Genomic DNA, 26,106 nt, shown 5'->3' on the forward strand with positions numbered 1-26,106 from the left:
GCAAGAACTGTAAACTGATGGAGTTAGTGTGTGTGTGTGTGTGAGAGAGAGAGAGAGAGAGAGGGAGAATTCTAGGAAACAAGTGTGATGCAAGAACTTTGTTGGTAGGATATCATTCAGGAGAAGTAAATTATTAATCAGGCTAGAGTCCGTGTAGCCCTCACATAGGTATTAAAATTTTCTAATATGTTGTAGGGGTGCAGAAATGTTACTGCACTGTTAACATTTAATATATTAACACATTTACTCACAAAATATGGATTGTCAACTGGTTATCTTCTTTGCTGTTGACTCCCAATATATGGTTTAGGTTAGATAAATATGCATCCCACCTAATTCTAGATATTACTTACTTTAAACACCCTCTAAAAGTTAGTAGTAAAATCTTTTGACTTCTCAGACTATGTACATTTGAAAAGTGATGAAGCGAGATAAAGAGCTTTTATGTTTGGATGAGAGAATATAACTTTAAGAGCTCATCTTCTGTTATCTTTTCCTTTCATATTTCAGTATATATGATGTGCTGTGGAATGATAGAGCATTCTCTGCTTCATCTTCTTCCCTTCACCCTCCCTAATTAAATTCTTTGGGTTTTAAGCCAGAGAACAGAGTTGTGACTTCAGCTCAGTAGTGCTGACACCAGTGGACCCTCAGTGATCCACACTGGATTTATGGGGTGACTGTACTCTTGCTGCCCTGACATCTCAGTAAAATTAGAAAGAGCTACTCCTTTGTTCTTATATATGTATGGAGCTTTAGAAAGGGATCAGAGATCCTGACCAATCCATCTAATACCAGTGGAATTTACTATGCAGTCCAAAGATCCAAGAACACCAGCACAGCTACATGCACGATCATCTGCCCATATTCCTGTATAACAATTCTGAAACATCCGAAACAGACTGGCAACAGAAAGACTAAGTAATATATGGCTAATAAACTAATGATCTTCCTGTTCAAATATTGGAATTTATTGGACAATAATGTATTATGACTTGACCTGAGTATGCTAAAAAGGTGAAGAACAAATATTTTGTTGAACAGTTTTATATCACTGTTAACTATGGTTTACTGAAGTGTTAGCAAAAACAATTGGAAGGAGGATTTTTTTACTTTTTGTAGAACTAATTTGTTAAGGGAGTATTCTGTAAAGGCTTGCTATTTGTTTTATGCCATGATCAGTTCTTCATATTTGACATGTGTCTTTCATTAATGCAGGAAATAAACAATTCTGTATTAATCACTATTGATGTAGCCAGTTTGATTGCTGGTGTTTGTCTCATGTATCTAGTACATCCAGGCTAACTAATGTGTATCTATTTCTTTTTCAGAAGTTGATGAGCTGCTGTCTTCTCTTAAGCATGTCCAGCACACTTTGGTAGATCCTCAAAGTCAAGAGGAAGTTGCTCTAATTTTACAGCTTGTGCAAAACACTGACTTTCAAAATGCTTTTAAGATACATAATGCTGTTACCGTGCATATGAACAAAGCAAGTCCTCCATATCCTCTTATCTCCAATGCACAAGAGCTTGCACAAGAGGTATGTATTGCATACATTCCTATATGATAATTAAACTACTAGTAGTCTGCTTATTCCAAACTGCCAATCATAAGCATGGCATTGAAATAGAGAGGGGGGGAAACAAAGAAATTAACTTTAGAATCTGAAAGCTAGCTTTTGTATCTGTAGGAATTTAAGATGGCAAATTCGGTATCTTAATTGAAGTGAACTGATCTTTGCAAGCTTCCTCCTTCAGGCTTAGTTCTTTGCATACAATTCAGTAGTGCCTAGCATTCAAAGGGATACCTGACTAATTCTGCATGTCAAAGGAGACATTAGGCTTGTGTTTCTTAAGCAGCAGGCCACTGTGTCACACATCAAATAACTTCTGATTTTAAGTTAATTTCCAAAAGCATGATATGATGTATGACATGGTAATCTGTTCAAAAAAAAAAGTAAAATAATACTATTGGACATCAGGGGTAGGGTGGGGGGAGCGGGGAAATTAAGTTAAAATTAAAAAAAATTAGCTTTGCACATGACCGTTCGTGTGCTCCGTCTTCTTTAAAATAAAAAATGGCAGGTGCGACGCCTCTCCTCCTGAGGTCATAGCGCCTTACATGTAAATGGAAGAGGGATCTCACGTTAATCACAATGCGAGATCTCCCCTCCTCTGTCATGGGATAGAAGGTAGATCTAGGTAAGGCCGTAGTATTATATTCAGCTCTGAATTGCACTTCCTAAATTAATAGCATCTGGAAAGGGAAGCGTATTGGAGATGTAGCAGCATAATATAACAGATATACTGTAGGTTTGACTTTTGCCTGTGATTTTGGTTGCTATTCAGATAGATGGCTGAGTTGATCTTAATCTTTTCTGTTTCTGCTACCTCTGGTGATGACTCATGTGTTCTATTTTTCTATTGTACTAACTAGTTAAAATGATTAGACAGAGTTAAAGTTGATGTGGACTTGGGAGTAAATGTGAATTGTCCACTTCTCTCAGTAGCATCCAGGTGCCGCATCCATACCCCCAAGGAGAGTCCAAAAATTTGATCCATACCAACAAAGAAATTCTCACAATTTTCTTCTTCATAAGGAGCAGATCCTTTGTAAAGCTAATTGGTATTAATTGACCATTCAGAGCCTAGTCCCCCACCCCCTGCCACAAAATACTTTGCAATCTGTCAGAATACATTTGATACCTTAGTAAATCAGACTGCAGAACTGTGCTAATAATTTCTGTAGAATAAATTCTATTCTGTTTCTGCCAAAAAATCAAGACGATTTACAACTATTGCATGTTTGGTAGTGGACATTACATAAAGAACTTTAATAGCCTCCATATTCCTTTTCCAACTTAGAATTTTTACATCCAAATTGCTTCTTGCTGTTTACAGTTTCTTTAGTGGTTGAGATGGGGAGTGGTGGTGGTGATAGCAGTACGGATGGTAGTAATAAGCATTTTTAGTACTTTTAAAGACTTCAAAGCACTTCAGACTAAAGTAGTATATATTTTCATATACATTTAGTGGACATTCTCCATTATATTTGACTAAACTATAATACTGTGCATATATTTATTAGCATGTCTTGCCTTACGAAAAATGGGGAAGCCACCTTTTAGTTATTAATCACTTCTTCAGAGGGGCTAGGTAACTTCACTAGCAGGTTTCATATTAAAGGTTGAGATAGAATCACAAAGTTGGAAAAATATTTTTTTCCAATAAATTATGGCTACAATTTATTGTATTTAAATAATGAACTTGACCTATTTTCAAGAGCTCCTCTGCATCGTACCCATCAGAAATGGAAGTCTGGATCTATAAATAATTTACTTCCCTGAGTTCCCATCTTATTCCATACCACAAGACAATGGGGCCAGTTGTTTAATTCCAGATCCTCTACTGTATCAGAAGAGCCCTTGTATAGCTTTTTGCCTAAAGATGGCCATGAGGTCTTCGAGAACTAAAGCAAATTTAATTTCTCCCATCATTTCTACCCTCTGTCTAGACAATTATTATTTCTATCCCTTTATTAAGTATTTCGCATATAGGGTTGGATCCAACATTGTGCAAACGGATGTCTGCTCACGCAACAGGATAGCTGCTTGTACAATGGGACTTTCACATCCCATTGAAAGTCCCTGAAGCCTGCTTTCCCCCTCACATCTTCTCTACAGGGTTCGCTCAACTCTCTGGAGCAGATTTGGGGGCATGTGGGGGAATGCTGCAGGGAGGATAAATCCATTTCGCTAGTGGTTTGTCTTTTGTTGCTGGAACAGCACCATTGGATCCAATTCATGCTATGGCAATATGGAATTAAAGAGAATGTTGGTGTGATTGTGTTGTTGTACAAATTTGTCAGCAGTGCACATGAAATATACTTTATATTCTCAAAAAAAGCATAAATTGTTCTTTAAACTCGAGATTTGAAGAAGCACTTTGGAGTTCCTCTGGAGGCAGCTTTGAGAGGAAATATTTCAGAATAGATTAGGTAATTGCAGAGATGCTGTGTACACGCCCTATTAGAATGCAGTCTTAGTAATACCCTGACTAATTCATCAAAGGTTACAGATTCAACTTTAAAGATGCTTTTAGTTTTGTAGCTTGTTTAAATGCTATATAATGGGTTTGTTGGTTTGTTTGGATAGTTCTCAGTGTAAGCATTTCCTTGTTTAATAAGACAAAGAAAATATGATTTATCTATTTTTCTGAAACTTTAATTTACTTAGAAGGCTGAGTAAAGCATACAGGCTTAAGGAATTTATGTGGAGATTAACTCCCTAAAATAATGTAGTGCACTCTGTCTCTGTTATAAAAATAGCTGTTGAACTTCAAATTTAATTAAATTGATTTTAAAGCCAGTTAAACTTGACAAAATTGAGGGCCAGGGCTAGGGAAACATAGCTTGAGTGTTGACCTCAAAGATCAGTTGATGCAACATTCAAGACAATAGTTTCTGAAATGGAATGCTCTGTAGCATGATAACAAAATTTAAACATTCTAAGTCCCATATCATATTACAGAGCTTTTTGTGTGACAAACGTTTTACTATTTCTAAAGGCATATACACAGACTTATTCTTCTCTTACAAAACAATTTAAAAAGATCTGGCATCTGGCATACAAGTTTTGCTAGGGCTTGATTCTTCCAGAATTAATACTTGTAGAATTTTAGCATGAGAGTATCTTATTCTCTGATCCTATACATGTGCCTACAAGTTAAATACTGTGGGTTGGATCCAGATACGTATTCATTGGATTTCCACAACACTGGAAGAAGGAGGCAAGGTGATTTTTTTCTAGAATTCCCTGCCCCCTGTAGCCCTCAGCACCAAGTCTTACACTATTCCAGGTGCTTCCCATTTTATTGATTTAATTAATTAAAAGATTACTAAGACACCTTTTTAGGGTAAACCCAAGGTGGCATGAAACAAAATTTAAACATGCTTATGTCTCCATGATAGTGATAAAGCAACTGTGGGATTTTCTGCATTGATTTCTCTCCGTACTACATATGGATTATGCTATCTATGCTCAAAATTGGTTTATGGAGCCAAGAAGGTCTTACTGATATCAGCACGCAAGGACTGGAATTTCCAGTGCATCTATATTTGCTAAACAAAATATTCTTCAGTACTACATTAAGGGGAATAAAATTGCATACATCAAGGATTGCAGGTCAAAAGACTCCTAGCAGTTGTTGCCAATGAAAGTAAAAGGCAAGGTGCACCAGCACTATTGGACATAGAACTAGATGTCCAACATTTACTGTTGCAGCAATTAGCAAACTAGTTTTATGAGGCATTTAATAAATACGATAATAAATACATTGAAAATATTTATGATTCAGACTTTAATCTTATGGTTAGTTGGGAGAGTTTGGATTATGGAAAAACAAGAAACTGGGGGAAATCAGCTTGAGTAAGCAGCTTCCACTTTATTTTCCCTGATTCCCCCTTGCCACTGCAGCCTACCATCCTACTTTCCAGGCCTTTCCTGAGAGTTCCCTAAACTTAGGAGAGGGTTTTCAGGGGGCTGCCATGTGCAGGAATTGTTCCATTAGATTCTTCTTGCATGGGTGTCCTTACCTTAGATGCAATCAAGTGTTAATATGTTATGGGCCATTCAACAAGAATCTGTATTGCTAAATCCTGGCGATTCCCTCCCACAAACACAAGTGGAAAGGCGAATTCATGAACACTCTATTGTAGCAAAACTAAAATTATATAAGGTCCAAAAAGGTAGACAATGTAACCAATTGATCAAGAAATTTTGACCTTATATTAATTAATGGGGAAATACACTATATCTGTTGGTTAATCATTGATTTATATTTTGGAAAAATATAATGAAAATACACTTTTAAAAAAAGTTACACTTAAGAATAAAATTGGCTAAATCAGAAGCTATTTGTGATCCAGTCAAGTCAACTTGACAACTCCATTGATTTGTTTCAGTTTGGATCAGGGAAACAGACCAAACAAGCTTCACACACTCGTCCCTTTCCTTCTTTATTTCTTACTGTTCCTAAGCAACTGATGATGGATCAAAGCTAGTGCCACAGTACCACTGAGGGAGATATTCCCTCTGAAGTGCAAAAATGATCTTCTGTATATAGATCAGACTTCCTTTCCTTTATAAATTATTTTTCCTGACATCCTTCACATGAATCTTTTTTAATTATTCCCCCCCATCTTATGTATCTGTACCAAAATACAATTCTCATAGTCTTTCCTACATTATTTTATAAATATATTTTTCACATGCTATTATGAATTGCCATGTGGAAAACTCAACCTGTAGAAAACCAGTTTGATAAGAGTTGTAATGCTTACTGTAGAAGACTGCAGCACCCATCAGTTAGAACGTTATTTAATTAAAGAATTATTATTTTAATTACAGAGAGCTTGTGGTGGAACTAACATGGTACTGATAAACACTGTTGGAATCCTATGTTCGCTAAATTAAGTGAATGCATGGGTGGAGAGATTTCTAGATGAGAGGTGGCAGGAGGAAATGTTTAACTCTTCTTTGCCTACCATGTTTTGCTCTGAAAGCACTGTCCCAGTGGGAAGAAACCATGCATGAAGGAAGGTGTTAAGACCCTCATCCTTTCACTTCTCTGTTGAAAATGTATGCGTGCAGACCCTCTCTTTCTTGTTTAACATATTAAGAAAAATGGTGGGAACCAGTCTTGCTGATGTAACAAGTACTTCTGTCCTTACTTGTTTTAGAAAAGGCATTTTTATAGTGCAGCATATAGTATGTGTATGGGTGTAGGGTGTTTAGCAGCATATTTCTTGTGTTCTCCTGTCTTTCAGGTACAGAATGTTTTGAAACCAAGCCATCAGAAAGATGGAGTAGAGCTTAATTCTTTATTAAATGCACCTCATATTCAGGTAAGAAATAAGAGCTTATTTTAACATGTAAAACATTTCCATTGCTTTCTTAATGCCTATATCATAAACAGCTTTCAAACATATACATTTTTCCTGTCCCATATGATAAACTCCATGATACAAAGAAATAATAATTGCATGCTGGGCAGAACTGTGGATGCGGCTGGAGTTTTGTTTGATGTTTGTGCCGCAGTGGCTTTATCTGACAAAGACACACCGCATTTAAAACTAAGAAGCTTACATCTTTGACTGTGAAATCTCCTGCAATGTAAATTTCAGTATTCTTACTATGTGTGTTCTGTGCTATGTGCAGACATTACTACTTTGAAACATAATTCATATGACGAAAGCATATGATGCAGGCCTGGGTCAGATGTTGTATCAGGTGTGGGCAGCATGCTTATGTGCTGCTGCTTCACAGGACAGCTGCAATTAAAAATTAAAATTGTAGCAGTTGGGCAGGGCTTGATTTCTGTTACATTAATTTTCACAGTTTCTATTCATAAAATCACTATGATTCTTGAATATATAATTCTTTCCATACTGAGGAAGTTATAAAGTATGGTTCTCCTGGACCATAGTATATAAGATGGATCTTTTTATTTGCTTGTTGGAATTCTTAGGCTGTTCCACTTAGTACAAATTAATTACAATGTGTGAATGTAAGTTTCTATAAATGGCTCTGTTTGTTTTACACCAGGCATTGCTTTTGGCTCATGATAAAGTTGCTGAGCAGGAAATGCAACCAGAGCCAGTGACAGATGAAAAGATTTATGAGAATGTTGGTTTGTATGGAGGAGAGACAGTTAAAATAGTTCGCATTGAGAAGGCTAGAGATATTCCATTGGTGAGTATACTTAAACATGATCCACCACCACCAAAAAAAGATCGCTTTGCTACTATTTTTCACAGTTCTTGGTCTGATATTTGTGGTACATTCTTCTTGTTCAAACAAAACAAAACAAAAAGAATCCTGACATACTCACTGAGGTATGAGAGAGGAGACACGTGCACATACTTTTCTTATTGTGCCATTGATTCTGTGGAATGGCATGTGAAACTGAGAAGTGATTAGGTTTGACTCATGTTCTCAGGCTATGCTGAAAATTTAGTTATATTCTTTTGTAAGAAGACCACTGATGGTTTCTCATATGTATGCTTGTGTGTAAAATGAAGCATTTCTTGGAAAGTTGAACTTAAAGACATATTCCTGTATTGTACAAGGCACAGTTTAAATCGGATCAGTGATTGAAGATACATTCTTCCTGAAAATCAGTTTAAGATACAAATTTTGAAGTTGTACTGTTCTTATTCATATAACGAGCATTAATATGCTTTCCCACTGTTTTATCCATTTAAGAATTCCTCCATGAATAATAATCAGTCCAATAAGCAGCTATGCTTAGGCTGTTCCTTGTAGGATTGTGCTTTTCTATGACAAACCAGTTAAGTAGTTACCCTCAGGTACTGGGACCTGATCGTAACATAACCTTCTTCACCGCTTCACTGCTCCTCTACCCTTAGCTGTCCTTTGCTTTTGCCACTGCATACCATGTTTATACTGTTACCCAGTAAGCTGGGGGATGTCAAGAAAAGAATCTCTTCATCATGACATGACACTTTATGATCCCTTCTAAACCATAGGAGTCTCAAAAACTGGTGCTAAAATTTCATTAAGGGGTAGGCATTTTTTGTTAATCAAAGATAGAGGCATTGGCACAAGAGTTGGTTTAGCCACACAGTTATTGCACGGTTGAGCTGATGCAGATATAGCCAACCCATGGGACTGGGCTTCTGACCAATAGTTGCTCCTATAGTTATTCCAATAGTTGCTGCTACTGAATGCTTTTAGTATTGATTACATTTTTATAACTGAGGATTTTTTTGCCTTGTGTGGCTCATTTGCCCTTGCCATATTTTACCAGATGGTAAAAACTTTTTTATTCCAGAAGGCTTTTGCTTTACCCAGTAGATAATTTCCTATCCAGTGTCTTTGCTATATGCTGAACCTATTGGTTTTATATATTATTTTTATAGAATTGTATTGTATTTTATATTGTATTGTATTTTATAATTGACCTTAATTGCTGTAAGCCACCCTAAATAGTGTATAAGAATTAAAAGCATCAGATATAACTCTTTATATAAATCAATCTGTTTGGATTCTCTTCAGTTTATATCATGTGAAATACATTAATTTAATTTAATTTTAATCATTTAGACTCTACTTTAAAAAAAAATCTTCCTCAGGGGCTAACAAATCCAGAGCAACAGTAATAAAACAATTAAAATAATGTTTAAAAACACAATAAAACATATTGGCATAAGAATCCACAATCAGTGTAAAAACAGGAAGAATATGTATTGATGAGCTGAATACTCTCCTTATTAAACATACTTGGGGCCATTCCGTATTAAAACCTTTTTTTTTAGACTTTCTTTAGTATGGTCACTATACAAGCTAAACTATTGTTTAAAAACTGTAGGGATGTTGAACTTTCAGGAAAGTTATAACTATTTATTATATTTCTTTCCTGTCCATCCTCAAAGTTCAGGATAGTATTCAGAATACATGATTATTTTATTGTTGCAACAGCCCTGTGAAGTGGGTTAGCATGAGAGAAAGGCTGACCCCTGGATATTTCATAGAGGATTTGAACCCAGGTCTTCCTGGCTCTAGTCTAACCACTATACTTCAGTTTCTGATCTGATCTTACATCATTCAAAGTCAGGAGTTGCCATTAGTCACATGTGGTCATTGCCAAACTTCAAGATTCAAGTCATCAATGGACCAGAACAAGGACGTTACAGTGACCACCCTGGAGTTTACACCAAGAGCATTGTATTTAAGGAGGTTTTGTAAAGATAAAACATATAATACTTTGAATGTTTCAGTAAATCCAGTTAGTTAAGTTAAACCTTTCATTAGATTTTATTTTTGATTGCAGGTAACAAACTGGTATTTTTAAATTGTCACTTTCAATTATGCAGGGTGCTACAGTACGCAATGAAATGGATTCAGTCATCATTAGTCGAATAGTAAAGGGAGGTGCTGCAGAAAAGAGTGGCCTATTGCATGAAGGTGATGAAGTTCTGGAAATTAATGGAATCGAAATTCGTGGAAAAGATGTTAATGAGGTTTTTGATTTACTGGTATGTTGAATCTGTTTCTTACTCTCATGACATTCTAAATTGTTGCTTAATTGTTTATTCAAAACTATTAAATTCCAGCTCAGTCATTCAAATATTTTGCTGAAGCTGTTTAAAAAGTTTGGAGCAGGAATACTTAGCAAACAGTTAGGTATGAATATCTAGGAGACCGCCTGAGTCTTGATAAATTCTCTTAAGGTCAGAGGAGACCAATCTCCTAATATTGCCTTTAGCATGTCAGGCATGGAGAGATGTTACAGTTTGTTCATCAATTCTGAAATTGTTCTTCCATTGAGGTCTATTAAAGTCCAGTCCAAGGAGTGAAACATCATTTTATTTCAGTAAAACTTTGGTAATCTTGGATAAGTACCTAGGATTATATTAGTTGAGTGTGTGTGTTTGTGTGTGAATGGGCCCATTGGTTCAGAATCTACCCAAATCAGAATATACAAGATTATATTACCTAAAACAGTAGATATATTAACAGGAACGCACAGAATATACCGTATTTCTTCGATTGTAAGACGCCATCGATTGTAAGACGCCATCGATTCTAAGGCGCACTCCATTTTTAGAGCTGTTTATTTAGGGAAAAAAGTGCGTCTTAGAATCGAAGAAATACGGTAACATTGCAGTCAATTAAATAATCTGTTCCTGGCTTTTAAGAATTATAAACCTATAAACATGGCCTAATTAGCATAATTGGCAGGTACATTCTCTCTCAGGTGGTGCATAGTGATAGCTGAGTTAAATCAAATCTCCCTGGCAGAGGAACAACATGGACTCTTAAGGAACATGGCTAGTGAGTGCCAATTGAAGATTGGATAACTCTCTAACCAAAAGTAGAAACTAGGTTCTTTACTTATAATTACTGATAGGAAAGAGCATTGGGGCCTAGATTTAACAAATGATCCTACTTAAACACTTAAATGCATATCTAAAATGTACCCCTAACTTCCCAGCTTTCCATGACAGCTAGTCTGTTTTGAACTGGAATTTGGGGTACCTTCTGCGTTTTGCACCAGCTGCAACATCCGAGTCATCTTCAAAGGCAGCCTCACGTAAAATGCACTGCAGCAGTCTAATTGGGAAGTTACCAGTGCATGCACTACTGTAGCTAGGTTCTTCTTCGTGGTCTCTGTGCATCACACATATGGGCTCTGCGCCTGCGCAGGGCCAGCTTCGGAAACTTCTATAGCTGAAATCTTTTTTAGGCGGGAACCCCTCTCCCACCGTCCACTGAGCATGCTCAGGGGTTCCCGCCTTATCCCCTCAGTTCTCTTCAACCGCCTGTAGGGTCAACAGCTTGTGGAGACTTCTCATGTGGGGTATACTTTACCTCAGCTGAAAATATTCTATTTTCCTTCTTGTCTTTTCTCTCCAGTTTTCTAATCTTTTCTTTTTAGTTATTATATATATATATATATATATATATATATATATATATATATATATTGTTAGTTAGCCTTGTGGCTTATGGCACATCAAGGCCTCTTCAAGAAGTGCCCCGTTTGCGGGCTGAAGATCATGCTAACCAACGGACATTCCCTTTGTTTGCTTTGCTTGGGGAACACACATTGTGGAATCTTGTGTGTTTTGTCTAAAATTCTCGAGGCAAGCGAGAAAAAACCCGATCAGACCACCTTCGGGCGTTGTTCTGAAAAAAGGCGTTGGAGGCAGTGGAGGTACCGAGAGGATCTCGACGCTCCAAATCTCCTATTATAATGGAGTCTATGCCCCAACCTCCTCCCGCGCAGAGTGAAGCCTTATCGGTTCCCCCTTCCTCCTCTCAGTCCGCATCAACAAAGGCGGCAAAGAAGATTTCTAAGAGAGTGAGAGAGCATTCTGGGACTGACAACCCCAGAAAGAAAAGAGCAAACTTAAGACGAAAAATGGGAAGAAAAAACCATTGAAACCGACTTCGTCGGTACCGAGGAGCCCGGTACCAAGCACTTCGGTACCGAGGCATCCGACAGGGCACAGGAGCCCGATGTCGAGCCTTTCATTGCAAAGGTCTCCTCTGGAACCGATAAGCCCAATACCAAGGCTATCGCTACCGAGACCATTTTCGATACCGAGATGGGCGACACCATCCGCACCACCGGTATCGAATTCTCCACCCCAGGCAGGGCATGGTATCAGCTCACCAATACTTTCTCCGCTGCAGATCATCACGGTACCGACAGATGATCCCAGCGTAAGAGCATCAATTTCGGAAGGCGAAATTAGAGGTTCCTCCCTGGATAATAACGTACCTGATCGGGGTCCCAGTTCCCCTCGGTACCGAGAGGAACCACAGCCCATCGATACCGACGGACGTCGGTACCGACAAGTGCCCCAGCAAACGCCGGTCGATACCGAAGGCTATCGATACTGACATATGCCTCCTTACAGATACGACCGGGGTCGTTCACCGGCTTTAGCTCATTCAGGTCCTCAATATATGACCTATGACGAGCGACATCTGTCCCCTCCAAGAATGTGGGACTATTACGCTGATTGGCAACCTCCCTAGTATCCTCCGTATTATTACGAGGATTGGAGACACAGAAGGCACCAAGATTACTATTATCAGTATCTGTAGGAACGGCAACACGAGCTGTACCCGCGTTTCCGCCAACCACCCTCCAAAGCGATCTTCCCTCCACCCTTCCCAGAGGATGTCTTGGCCATGCCACTGCCGCCTCTACCATCGGTATCAAGGCACGCTCCGCAACCAACGCAAACCGCAGTACCAACCGCTTCGGTACCGTCGGAAGCATTGCAAACGTTGCCTACATCAGACATGGGACTGGATGTTCCATCGGAGGAGGATTACCAATCGGACTCCTCACAAGATACATCACCACCAGATGACCTCGTGGTCACTGCAAACGTGGTGTCCCCTTCAGAGGACTTAGCACACTTTACTGATAAGGTACAAAGAATGGCAAGGTCCCTAGGGGCTCAAATATCCCAACCTATAGAGAAATTTAATGACCCAGTTTACGATGATGTATACTGTGGGTCATCAACCCCAGTGGCTATTCCATATTTGCCTGTGCTGCTGCACACAGCACAATCATGGAAGCTGCCCTCCTCTATGCCACAACGTCGAGGAGGCTAGACAACATATATTTATAAGATGCAGGACTAAATTGTCCCGTTCCTATTTACATACAAATAATGCACCAGTGGACAAAGAAGGCCGTAGGTTGCACGGCCTGTGGAGAAGAGTATACTCTTCTACAGCTTTATCCCTTCGTGTCATAATTACCAAGCCACAATGGCAAAACGTAAGCTCTTTTTATGGGGAAAGATTACATCTCTCTCCGGATTCTTGCCAGATGACCAAAGGGAACTGGCAGATGTTTTTGTATTGAGGCTATGAGACTTTCTCTACAATAGCTTAATACAGCACGCCACGCTACGGACTGCGCCTCAAAGCCATGGTAGTTTCAATTGCGCTATGAAGGCATGCGTAGCTGAGGTCCGCAGGGCTGTCCCAGCAGGCACGCACCCGCATAGAGGATCTGCCGTTCGATGGAAGCCAGATCTAACCACTACTGTTAGAGTCCCCATGGCTGGCCTCCTCGGTAGCAATAATAACTAGGTTCTTCAGTACACTGAAGCCTCTCGATACCGAGACTTGCAACAATGTAACTAGCTTCTTCAGTGCCTAGCCTGTGACTTTTCGGTACCTAGACTGCTCTCAATACCGAGAAACAATATAACTAGCTTCTTCAGTGCGGAGCCTGAAGCCTCTCGGTACCGACTCTGGCAACAATATAACTAGTTTCTTCGGTACCAAGAATGAATCCCTCAATGCCGAGACTGGCAACAATGTAGCTTCTTCGGTACAGACTGGAGCCCTCGATACCAACAGTGGCAATTACATAACTAGCATCTACAATGCAGACGCTGGAGTTCTCTATGCTGACACTGGCAATGAACATAACTGACTTTTTTTGGTACCAAGGTTGAAATTTTTGGTACTGAAAATTACAATAACATAACTGGTTTTTAATAGCTCTTTGGTACAAACGCTGAGACTCTTGATACCAAGAGGGCATCTCACATGCAGCTTCAATGTCAGAGGGTGAGATGTAATATCTCTCCCCTCCAAAGCCAATGGACATCTGTCCACCACATCAGGCAGTGTATACCTTGCAAGCAAACCACCTATTTCAAGGTCCCCATTCCAGAGTCTCTCTGAGTGCTTTGCTTTCAATGGAGAGCGTTTTATTACCATGATGTCTGATGTCATCATTCTTGGGGTTCTCCCCCTCCTTGGAAGAGGAGGGCATACAGTGTTAAACGGGCCACGTCTCCTGAGAATACCATACAAGCATGGGTACTGGCTTTAGTACCATGATGGGGATACGTACAACCGTGATCACTGTCATTGCGACCGATACACAGGGCTCAGCTGTTACAGCCACAATGCGTCAGCACAATTACTTAGCTCTTCCCCATTCCACCCCCATTCCATGGGACATTAGGAGATCAACTTGGGGAAGATGAGTTAGAGCATAAGAATAGACCCAATTCCCTTCAATCCTTTGAGGACTATCAGTCGGTCTCAACATTGCTGTCTTCTGCATCACCTACACAGGGCAGAACCTCCTTTGGAGGACTTATACCACTTCCCGGTCATTGAGAATGACCAGGCTTGGTATTGAGACACATAACTAGGAAAATAAAGTGCAGGTTTTTGTATCTCATGCTGTATGTACTGAGAAGCCAACTCCAGTGTCGATATTTTCCCTCCCAGCACTGCTTCTGACAGTTAAAAATTCCTGGAAGGGCCCTTCTTTGATGGCTCTGACATTGGAAAGTGCAGAATCTTTACATAAGGTCCAGTAATGGACATGGGGTTTTTTCTTTATGCACCCGTGTTCCAATTCTATATTAGTTCAGTTAGCCCCAAGGGGAGTTTTCAGAACATATTCATCTGCTTTGGGCCCCAGAGTCATACACTATCTAGTTATGATGTCCAGATACAACTTTTCCTCTTGTCAGCAACTTTACATAACCCGTCACTTCACTGTGAGTTGAGAGCGATGGTGCGCGCTCTTGCGCTTTGCATGCATACCTATGATTAGCAGGTCTCACTCTGTGAACTAGATTGAGGACCTACCATCCGATGGTGAAGGATTGTTCAATCTCATTGCTCATCTCGTTTACTGCATCAGAACCAGCAAATTACAGATGACACACTGTCTTTCTTAATGCTGTTCCTCAACAAGGGAGTAGGTTTTGCCCCATACACATAAGTATGCATACTTCCATATAGCCATTCAGAACACTCGCCTGAGGTACCTTGGGGTTATCATAGGTACCGATATGTCCCAGTTTGGGTGCGTCTATTGGACCTAAGCACAGCCCACTGAATGTTTGCAAAATATATGGCAGTTCATTTGCATATACAGGGTGAAAGTCTACCTATATTTAGACAACTGGCTTCTAGTGGCATCTTAGAAGAGGATGCTATCGAAGGCAGTGGGACTAATCCTCAATTTATTGAGCTCTCTGGACCTCATAGTAGAAACCACAATGTTAGACTGTCAATCCTTACCCCCTGATATATGGGACATAATTCTAGCAGCTAAGAAACTAGCGACTAGAAAATCATATGCTACCAAATGGGAAGCTCACTCCTCCTTTGCACTAAGCAGGAATGAGAAACCCCTTTCAGAGCCTATTTCCACCATCCTCACTTTCCTTTTTTCCTTGTTAAAAGAGGCCTTAAGTTTCCTCACTTAGAGTTTATCTGGCAGCGATTTCTGCCTCACATTATGGATTCAGGGCTGTTCGGTCTTCACTCATCCACTGGTTAAGCGCTTTATGAAAGGGATGAAAGATACAGTTCCACCCTTCGTTCCTTTGTTCCGCAATACAGCCTTTCCATGGTGCTCAAAGCACTGTCTGCCAAGCCTTTCGAACCGTTGGCAAAGACAGAATTGCATTTACCGACTTTTAAGGTGGCATTCCTTGTTGCCATAACGTCTGCTAGACGTACATCAGAGTTAGCGGCACTCCGTATGGACTCACCTTATACGGGTTTTCATGCTGACAAAGTGGTCCTTAGACTGGACCCAGCTTTTTTCCAAAGGTTGTTTCTCCTTTCACCTTGGACAGGATTTTACTCTGCCAAGCTTTTCCTTGCGCCGACAACTCTTCTTGAGTCGACACTACATACGCTGGACAGAACAGTGACTCTCTGGAGATCCCTAAGATTTTTTGTTTGTTATGTGTCAGACAAAAGGGAGTCCAAGCATCTCTGCAGAGAATATCTGCTGGGGTTTTTCAGTCTATCAAATTAGCCTATGAACTTGCTGGCCCCCGCTGAAGGGGAAAGTTCGCTCTCACTCCACCAGAGGAGGGGCCACTGCTACAGATTTTGAAAGAGGTATTGCCATACCGGACCTCTGCAAAGCGGATATCTGGTCGACACCTCTGACTTTTGCCAGTCACTACCATCTGGACATCAGAGCGCGTAGAGACTGTGCCGTCTTATCGGCAATCCGTGAATTTTTCATCCATCACCTGACACCACCCACCTCCGGGTAGTCAGCTTGCTAATCGCCCCATTAAGTGTGATGCACAGAGACCACGAAGGAGAAATTCAGGTTGCTTACCTGTAACTGTAGTTCTTCGAGTGGTCATCTGTGCAGTCACACAACCCTCCCACCGTCCCCACTATGGTGTCATTATTTTTGATCACCTGGTGATTCTCCTCAGTGAGACTGTCTAGGTGGTTTCAGGAACTGAGGGGATTAGGCGGGAACCCCTGAGCATGCTCAGTGGACGGTGGGGGAGGGGTTCCCACCTAAAAAAGATTTCAGCTATAGAAGTTTCCGAAGCTGGCCCTGCGCAGGCGCAGAGCCCATATGTGTGACTGCACAGATGACCACTCGAAGAACTACAGTTACGGGTAAGCAACCTGTCTTTGTCCCTGTCTAGGAAAAGCCATATTAGAAGTCTGTGGCAAAGACTTTCCCTAAGATTGGTCCATCCTTTTGCTATCCTTCCCTTTCTTTCCTTCATCTCTCTCCCTCTTCCCACCTCCTTTCTCCTGTTCCCTCTAGAATGTTGTTCCCTCATCCAGATAACAGTTGCAGTTCATAATCCTTTTCTTTCTTGGTCCCTCAAGCTACTTGCCATCACTGAAACCTAATACACATTACCTACTAAATCTTATTGTAACGAAGCCAAAGTACATATAATTGAAATAATCACATATTTCTCCCTTGCCTACCCATGCCTCCATTCTGCACCCTTTTCTTTTCTGCCTTGTATCTGTTTTAGATTGTAAGCTCTTTGGGGTAGGGATCTGTCATACCTGCTCACCATGTACATAGATGGCATTATATAAATTATAAATAGAACGTTGTATGTATCCCCTTTCTTCTACCTCGTTTTGGCTCTGAGTGCCATTCCCATTTACCTAGTAAATCCCAACTGTTTAGCAGTAGGAGCTCCATTTGAGCTCTATCTTTGTTGTTCTAACATTTATGTAGCCTGGCATTATCTGGGCCCACCCTACCTGTTGACAGTAAAAACTCTGATTGAATTATAAACATATGAATGTCTTGCTAGAGTAGACCAAAGGTCCATCTAACAAAGCATTCTGTCTCCCAATTGTGGCCTGAAGCACATGCTGCCATTCTTGTTGCTCACCTTCTCCTTATGCCTTCTCTGGTGGACCTGAAAAGCTTTTCATACAAATTTGCCAGAGCACACCCAAATAGAGACATGGAAACTAGGATTGAGTTCAGGGAGATGAAAGGCTGGCAAGAGCAGCAGCTTCAAATTCCTCTCTCCTACCCAAAGTTTTTTTGCTCACTATGCAACCTCAGGACCGTTATAAGATGTTACTTACTGATGCTTTTTCTCACAGGCGGACATGCATGGCACTCTGACATTTGTGCTGATTCCCAGTCAACAGAACAAACCACCACCTACCAAGGAGACTGTGGTAAGTGATTGTAGTGCATTTACAGCATATAACAACTAAACTGCAAATATTCAGTTGATTTTGTTTTTGTTGCTCTTTAAAAGTCACACAACTCTCCTGCATTGAAGAATATACTGACTAGGTTCAGGCAACATGATAACCAATGGTGATTTAAATAGTCAACAGTTGGTTATTTAACCCACCATGGGTTATCGTGTTGTGTGGAGGGAGTTTTTTAACCAGTGGTTGGTTATTTGACCAAAATAACCAATGATGTGCAGTCTTGGCTGTTTGAACCATCATTGGTTATTGTGTTGTATGGAGGGCACCGTTGGTTATTTCTTTGGCCACTGTTGGTTATTTGATCAGCCACAGAGTTGCAAGGCAAGAGCGGTCAAAGCAGGGGCTGTTCCTCTAGTCCAGCTGGCAGGATAGATTTTTGACAGCAATGGCTGATGGGATACTAGTGGGAGGAGAGAGTGGGGAGGATGAGTGAGTCAACTCAGCGTAGACTAATAGTCAACTCAACGCTGATCCTAATCCACACCACGGTTGATTATTATTTTGTATGGGGAGTACCCCCTAGATAAACAAATGTTGAGTTGATTAATGCCCCACTGTTGACTATTGTGTTGTCTGAATGCAGCCATACCTATGCTTTGAATGGGGAGTTTCCCCAGAACGTCACATTTTCAAATATACTACAAAGGCCATCCATTCATTATACAAAGGGAAAAAATTGTAAAATTAAGCTTAGCAGTGTCAGTAATGGGCTGGATGAAGGCAAACAAATTACTTAATTCAGGCAAGATAGAGGTAAATATATGTATTTTCAATCGATACTTTTTCCACGGTATGGATTTTATGTGAGGAACAGAAAGAAATCCACTCAAAATAACTCTTATTATTGGTCAGACTAAAATATAATAAATTAATTTAAATGTGTTCTGTGACAGCCATACGAGTGTCCGGAGGGAATGGTTTAGGACATTTAGCTCCCCTATCTAAGAGTACGGAGAAAGTAGATAGGATGGGATGTTGGACCAAAAGGCATTCTGGGTAATTAAACTTGAGTTGATAAATAGAACAGAAGTCTATAGCTAGTCATATGCTGCTCATGTAAGCTCTCCTGTCAATACTTCCTAGACCTTTCCTGAGAGTCGCCTAAAAGGCTTTTTGGGTATAGTGGCCTAAAGGAGGGCAGGATAAGCCCTATTGAGCAGGCAGTCTTTCATTCACATGACCTTTAAGTACAATGAATTTATTCTGTCTCCCATATGAGGTTAACTTTTACAATAGAGTCAAAGTCTTCAATACAAAACCTCTTTGTAAAGTTGTTTTAATTGGTTTGGTGCTATTTGTCTCTTTTTTCTTTCTTTTTTTGCTGTATTTTAAAGATGATTTTTGGATCTGTTTTTATGTTGTTTGTTTGTTTATTTATTACATTTCTATACCACCCAGTAGCCGGAGCTCTCTGGGCAGTTCACAAAAATTAAAACCATTCAAAGTATAAAACAACAGTATAAAACCATAATATAAAATACAATATAAAAGCTCAACCAGATAAAAACAGCAGCAATGCAAAATTAGAAATTTAAAACACCGAGTTAAAATTTATTTATAAACTGTTAAAATGTAATGTAGGTGCCAAGCGAACCTCCTTAGGGAGCTCATTCCACAGCCGGGGTGCCACAGCAGAGAAGGCCCTCCTCCTGGTAGCCACCTGCCTCATTTTAACTAAAGTTTTTTTTAATCTGAATTTTATTATTTTTAGCCACTTTGAACACCATTTTTGGCATAAAATTAGACTTGAGTTAATTAATTAAAAATTAAAATAATCAATAAATTAATACATTTTCCTTCCAGCACATGAACTGCATAATGTTTGGCAAGGATCTTCTCAGTTTAGAAACATCTTGAACAAAATACTCATGTCACAGTGCAGAATTGAGACTATCATACTATTTTTGCTATTTAATTTCTTTTTCTATAGTGCCAGATGTTAATCGAAATGTATTTTCTTGATCTGGCCTATGCTGTTAGTTGAAATATTTATATCTCTGCTCCTCCCCAACTTTCTTCATTCTATCAGGGTATTCCTTTTACAGCCACTCTTCAAAGAAATATGAGTACCTTTTCCTTGAGTTCAGAGTGGCATTTTTTTTACCCTATTCTATTTATTTATTACATTTCTATACCACCCAATAGCTGAAGCTGTCTGGGCAGTTCAAAACACACCCAAATACCATAAGGCAGGGGTCCCCAACCTTTTTGGACCTATGGGTACATTTGGGAATTTGAGAAACTGCTGTGGGCACCACCACAAAATGGCTTCCATGGAGAATGTGGCTAGTCATAAAATGGCTGCCCTGGGGTCTGGCTAGTCAAGGGGGGGGAGAAATAGTGAGGCTGAGAGGGAAGGGGAAATGGAAAGAGTTTCTTCCTGACCCGCCCAATCTTCTTCTATCCATATAGACCTTTCCCCTTTACACACACTCTCTCTCCCTCTCTCCTTCAACTCCTATCCTCTAGCCTCACTATTTCTCTCCCACAACCCTTTTCCTCACTATTCCTCTCCCTTCCTCATCCCTAGCTGCCTTATTTCTTTCCCTTCCAAGCTCCTAGCCTTCCTCTTTCCCATTCACCCCTTTATCTTGCTGTTTGTCGCCACTTTCTGTTGTCTTGCTGCTGCTTCCCCACCAGCCTCGAGCCTCATTCTTTCTCTCCCCTCTGCCCCTTTACCTTAATTTCTTTTTCTGCCCGCTGAACAGCTGTTCCGCAGCAGGTTCAGGAAGAAGAAGGAGAACCTGGTACCCTAACATTTTTCAAGTTTTTATTAAATTTCTTTTTGAAGCGGGGAAGGAGTGAAGAGCTTTGTGGGCTCTGTTAGAGGTGCTTGCGGGTGCAACATTGGGAACCACTGTCATAAGGGCTTCTGCTGTTTGCAGGTAGGAAGAAACAAACTTTGTAGCTAGTGAGGTTGATCTAATATGAAATGCAATGTTCACACATGCTCTGCCCTTATTCCAGCACTTTCTGCTTCTGGATAATACTTGTCAGTGTACAGCTATAATAACATCCTTTTATGGAATTTTTTTTTTCAGTCAACCTATAAACTGCTAATATAATGCCTTACAGGGCAACCCTAAATGAGGATAGCGACGTGAAGTGGCGGAATCTCCACCACTTCCAAAGCCCTGCTGGCTTACACTGGTGATGGGAGGTCGAGAAGCAAACTTGTGGTTTTTCCCATTATTTGGTGACAGATTATTATTTTTTGCATCCCACCTGTTGAAGTGGATGGTAAGGAGATGAACTAGGCCAGGTACAGGCTAGCATAGTTGAGGGGCCCAAACCTGAGGATTTGGGAGATCTTTGGATACCACTTGAGGATCTTTGGATCCCTTTTGGGGCTTAATGCTTGCTACTGCCAGCAGTAGATGTGTACCTGCAGAGCTTTCCACAACTGTAACTAGGCTTCTGGGGTAAACATCCCCTCCACCACTCCTTCTCCTCCATACTAACATCTACCAGCCAGAAGATCTGAGGGTTGGGATTGCTCTGCTCATGCAATATTAAAAAATTAGCTCTTGTATAGTTGAATTGGCTATGAAGTGGGGAACATGTGGCAAGAAACTGTTTTAGTTTTAATTTTAATTTTGGGTACTGTTTAATAGTTTGGGTCACTTTCTATTGGATCACAAAATGGAAAATGCTCTTCTTTGGGCTCTCTATTTTAAAAGCCCTCCTCTTTCCACTTCACACTTACTGTCCAGAATGACTTTCTTGGTGGGAGTGGGTGAGCGGGATTACTGGTCCATGTGCTAATCTTTCCACTTTCTAGCAAAGGTAGGTATTTGACATAGGTTAAGTGTGCTTTCTGTTTGTTTTCTGTTTTAGCTAATTTCTATTTGTCAAATGTATGAAAAAGGATTTGAATGTTTCTAATTTTAATTGCCTTCTATACTAGTTTTTTATGTTTATGCTTCTTTGTTTCCTAGATTCACGTGAAAGCTCACTTTGATTATGATCCATCTGATGACCCCTATGTCCCTTGCAGAGAGCTAGGGCTATCCTTTCAAAAGGGGGATATACTTCATGTGATCAGCCAAGAAGATCCAAACTGGTGGCAGGCCTACCGAGATGGAGATGAAGAAAATCAGCCTTTGGCGGGCCTTATTCCAGGTATTTAGTCTTGGAATGTATATGTATTTAGAAAGAAGTTTGGGCTAGCACTGTATGTGAACCACCAAGCTGTTGATTTCTATTTGGTTTTGATTTGGTTCATACTGGCCCCTGAGACACAGGCCCTGTTCAGACAACACGCTAAACCATGCTGTTTAACCACAAAATGCTAACGGAATGCATTGACCTTAATGCATCCCATTAACCATTTTGTGGTTAAACAGCGTGGTTTAGCGTGTTGTCTGAACCAGGCCACAGAAAGCATGACATTTTGTGTTGGAAGTTTTCTACTAATCTAAATGTTACCATATTCCCATTTAAAAAAATCAATAAGTGAGAGATGCTTGCTTTGAAAATCTAAGTAATTACAGAAATGTGAAACAGTTCCCCCCCCCCCCACATTACTGCAAGATTATGGGATTACCTTCCCCAGAGTTCTAGAAGTAATCAAAATCTGTCCATTTTGAAATATAGTCACATTTGAAATAGTGGTATATTTTGTAATGACCATGACAGTGTTCCCCCAATACTAATTACCCTTGTACATGTATTCTACTATTAAGGAAAAAGTTTTCAGCAGCAAAGAGAAGCTATGAAGCAAACTATAGAGGAAGACAAAGAGCCAGAAAAATCAGGTAGGTGAAAATTTTCAAGAAATCCCTGCAATTGCTAATAATGTTAAAAGAAACCCAGAACTTGAGCCCCACTACCTCTGTAGTGGGGCAGTCCAAATAGCCTACTGATAATGAACCCATATTCACAACTATCTCCACACACTTGAGAAGGGGCTTTACCCTTTAAAATGTGGTTTCATGAGCAGGTGTTTCTGGCCGTGAATAAAGCCAGACAAGCTCTGAATGGCATTAGTTTTGTTCCTTGTGTACCAGTTGGCATCATGATAATGATAAAGGATCCAGCCTTGATAAATAACCAAGAATGATCAAGAGAAGGAATAGTTAACCTTGTGTGTGTATGTGTATGTGTGTGGTGTCTCATTGACAGAAGACTGTTCCAGTACTGGTATATGAAATTAAATATAAAGTGAAAACTCTATAAGCCTATCTTCTATTATTCTTGCTAGTGATTAGTATAGCCAATTGTGAGATTTGTACATACAGTGTATATATGTATATATTTCTGATATGGCGACTATCCTCTGTGTGGACATTGAGGTACCTCCCTAAAACAGTAATTTGGCTTATCCTAGTTGGGCTTCTTTCTCTTTTATTTCCTCCCTAACATCTATTGTCTCTTTTTTAAATTGTAAGCCTCTGTGGGCTGAGACTTTCTGGTGTTAATTTCTGTACACCCCCTTGCAATTTTATTTGCTTTATAATTTATTTTTTATCCAGCAGGAAAGGCTTTGTTAAGTAGTTGGACAACTTTGACTCCTTTTTGTTTTTTACTTCTAGGGAAACTTTGGTGTGCGAAGAAAAACAAAAAAAAGCGGAAGAAAGTTTTGTATAATGCCAATAAAAATGATGGTAAGGAAGGATTTTAATTGACATCAAGGTTTTTTTCTAGTTAAATAAAGTATCAATAGGATAAGTTTAGTTGGTCACAATTTTTCTTTCAAGGGTCTTTTTTCCTTGTTTTCCAAAGGCACAATGATCAAAGCTCAATTGCTCACTTTAAGTACAAAATATAACTTAATTGCATGCATCCATTCAGTATGGGTAAAATAAATTATTTCCACTCTTTAGTTCCCTCTTTCTCCTTCCCTTTGTTCAGTTTGTGAGAAATATTCAAGAGTGCCATATTACTATGTTAATGTTCATGCATGCAGCCCTCCACCCGCCACTCAAAACCCTTATTTTTGAGGGGCTCGGAGTCTTCAATTAGTTGTCTCCAAAGCACTTGGGAAACTGTGCTCATACCTCCTCAGAGGGAGCCAAATCTGTCTCTGCATTTCACCAGGAACCAGAGAGTTATGGATGGTTAGCTGGTTTTTCATTTTTGCAGCAGCACCTCAGGGTGCAGCTCTGAAGGGTCCTAAACTTCAGGATAAATGGCTGCTACTTCAAGGGTAGAGCTGAAAAGCCCATGTGCATGTGCCAAATCATGGCTTTATTAAACATCTCTCTCTCTCTCTCTCTCTGCCTGTCTACTCATTAACCAGGTATTGTTTGTAGCCAACTTACTATTCATTTAATTCATTTAAATTCAAAGTATTTCAAGGTAATTGAATTTATTACAGGCAGCTCATCTAATGCTGGGGAAATCTTAATGCTTTGTCTGTGTTTTGACATGTGTAATGCATTCACCTCAGTGCCATGGCTAGTTAACTCTTTCATTAAAGACAGTTCCTATTAAAATCTAATGTTACTTGTTTGTATGTCACAGAATATAAATTAATACTCGATACATAGTTGAGGAACAGTTAATTATGGTACATCCTTGTTTTTATCTACTTTCTGAAAACATACAAACATCATCCAGTGTTTTCCTTACTCCTTTCTTCTTTCCTGTTTAAATCTCACTTCCACCAAACAGATCATGCTACTGTCTCTCCCATTCTCAAAAAACCCACTCTTGATCGACTTTCTCTGTCTAACTACCGACCTGTCTCTCTGTTGCCCCTTGTCTCAAAGATTCTGGAACGTGTGGTCTACTCTCGCTGTCTTGACTTTCTCTCTAGTAACTCTGCTCTGGATCCCTTTCAATCTGGATTCCGTCCTTTGCATTCCACTGAAACAGCCCTTACCAAGATCACCAATGATCTTCTCACTGCCAAGTCTAAGGGCCATTATTCCGTCCTTATTCTCCTTGATCTAACTGCAGCCTTTGACACGGTTGATCACGATCTTCTCTTAGATTCCCTCCATGACCTTGGACTCTGTGGCTCTGTCTATAACTGGTTCGCCTCCTATCTAGAGGGTCGCTCTTTCAGCGTGTCGGCTAACGGCAGCTCGTCCTCCTCCTTTCTCCTTTCAGTAGGGGTTCCGCAAGGCTCGGTGCTTGGCCCGCTGCTGTTTTCTCTATACATGCTGCCCTTGGGTAAACTTATTCAATCTCATGGCCTCCAATATCACCTGTATGCCGATGACACACAACTATACCTCTCATCTCCGGAACTTTCTCCTGACGTCCACGATCGTATCTCAGCATGTCTTTCAGATATCTCAGCCTGGCTGCTTCATCGCCGTTTGAAACTCAATATGGCAAAAACTGAACTGCTTGTTTTTCCTCCTAAACCTTCTCCTCATCTCTCATTCTCTCTTACTGTCAACGATGTCACGCTTACTCCGGTCAAGGAAACTCATAGCCTTGGCTTTATATTTGATTCCTCGCTCTCCTTTATTCCTCATATTGAGGCAGTAGCTAAATCTTGTCGTTTCTTCCTGTATAATATTGCCAGGATTCGACCATTTTTGTCTGTCTCTTCTGCCAAGACTCTCGTTCACGCACTGGTTATCTCTCGGTTGGACTACTGCAACCTCCTCCTCTCTGGCCTCCCCTCATCTCACATCAGTCCGCTGGTCTCTGTCCACCACTCTGCTGCTAAGATCATCTTCCTGGCCCGCCGCTCTGACCATGTCACTCCGCTTCTGAAATCTCTTCATTGGCTCCCAATTCATTCCAGAATCCAATATAAACTTCTCCTGTTGACCTTCAAAGCTTTTCACGGTCTAGCTCCTGCCTATCTCTCCTCTCTCATCTCACACTATTGCCCCGCTCGTGCTCTTCGCTCCTCTGATGCCATGCTTCTTGCCTGCCCAAGGGTCTCTACTTCCCTTGCTCGGCTTCGTCCATTTTCCTCTGCTGCCCCTCATGCCTGGAATGCTCTTCCAGAACACCTGAGAACTACCAACTCAATCACAGCTTTTAAAACACAGCTAAAAACTTTTCTTTTCCCTATAGCTTTTAAACTTTGAGTTTGTTCTGACTCTATACTGTTAGCTTCACTCTTCCCGGTGCCTGTTTACACT

At 40.2% G+C, this 26,106-nt stretch overlaps 1 protein-coding gene across 1 annotated transcript in view; it reads left to right on the top strand.

Annotated features, from left to right (window-relative positions):
• PALS1 (protein associated with LIN7 1, MAGUK p55 family member) overlaps positions 1 to 26,106 on the top strand; it is a 75,810-nt gene that overhangs the window by 38,468 nt on the left and 11,236 nt on the right. The window contains exons 3-10 of the mRNA XM_063117565.1: positions 1,332 to 1,540; positions 6,826 to 6,903; positions 7,604 to 7,750; positions 9,895 to 10,056; positions 17,936 to 18,013; positions 21,994 to 22,177; positions 22,741 to 22,812; positions 23,590 to 23,661. Of these exons, the coding sequence (XP_062973635.1) occupies positions 1,332 to 1,540; positions 6,826 to 6,903; positions 7,604 to 7,750; positions 9,895 to 10,056; positions 17,936 to 18,013; positions 21,994 to 22,177; positions 22,741 to 22,812; positions 23,590 to 23,661 (1,002 nt within the window). The remainder of the gene's footprint in view (positions 1 to 1,331; positions 1,541 to 6,825; positions 6,904 to 7,603; positions 7,751 to 9,894; positions 10,057 to 17,935; positions 18,014 to 21,993; positions 22,178 to 22,740; positions 22,813 to 23,589; positions 23,662 to 26,106) is intronic.

Source organism: Elgaria multicarinata, chromosome 2 (genome assembly GCF_023053635.1).
Source record: "Elgaria multicarinata webbii isolate HBS135686 ecotype San Diego chromosome 2, rElgMul1.1.pri, whole genome shotgun sequence".
NCBI classification, from domain to species: Eukaryota; Metazoa; Chordata; class Lepidosauria; order Squamata; family Anguidae; genus Elgaria; species Elgaria multicarinata.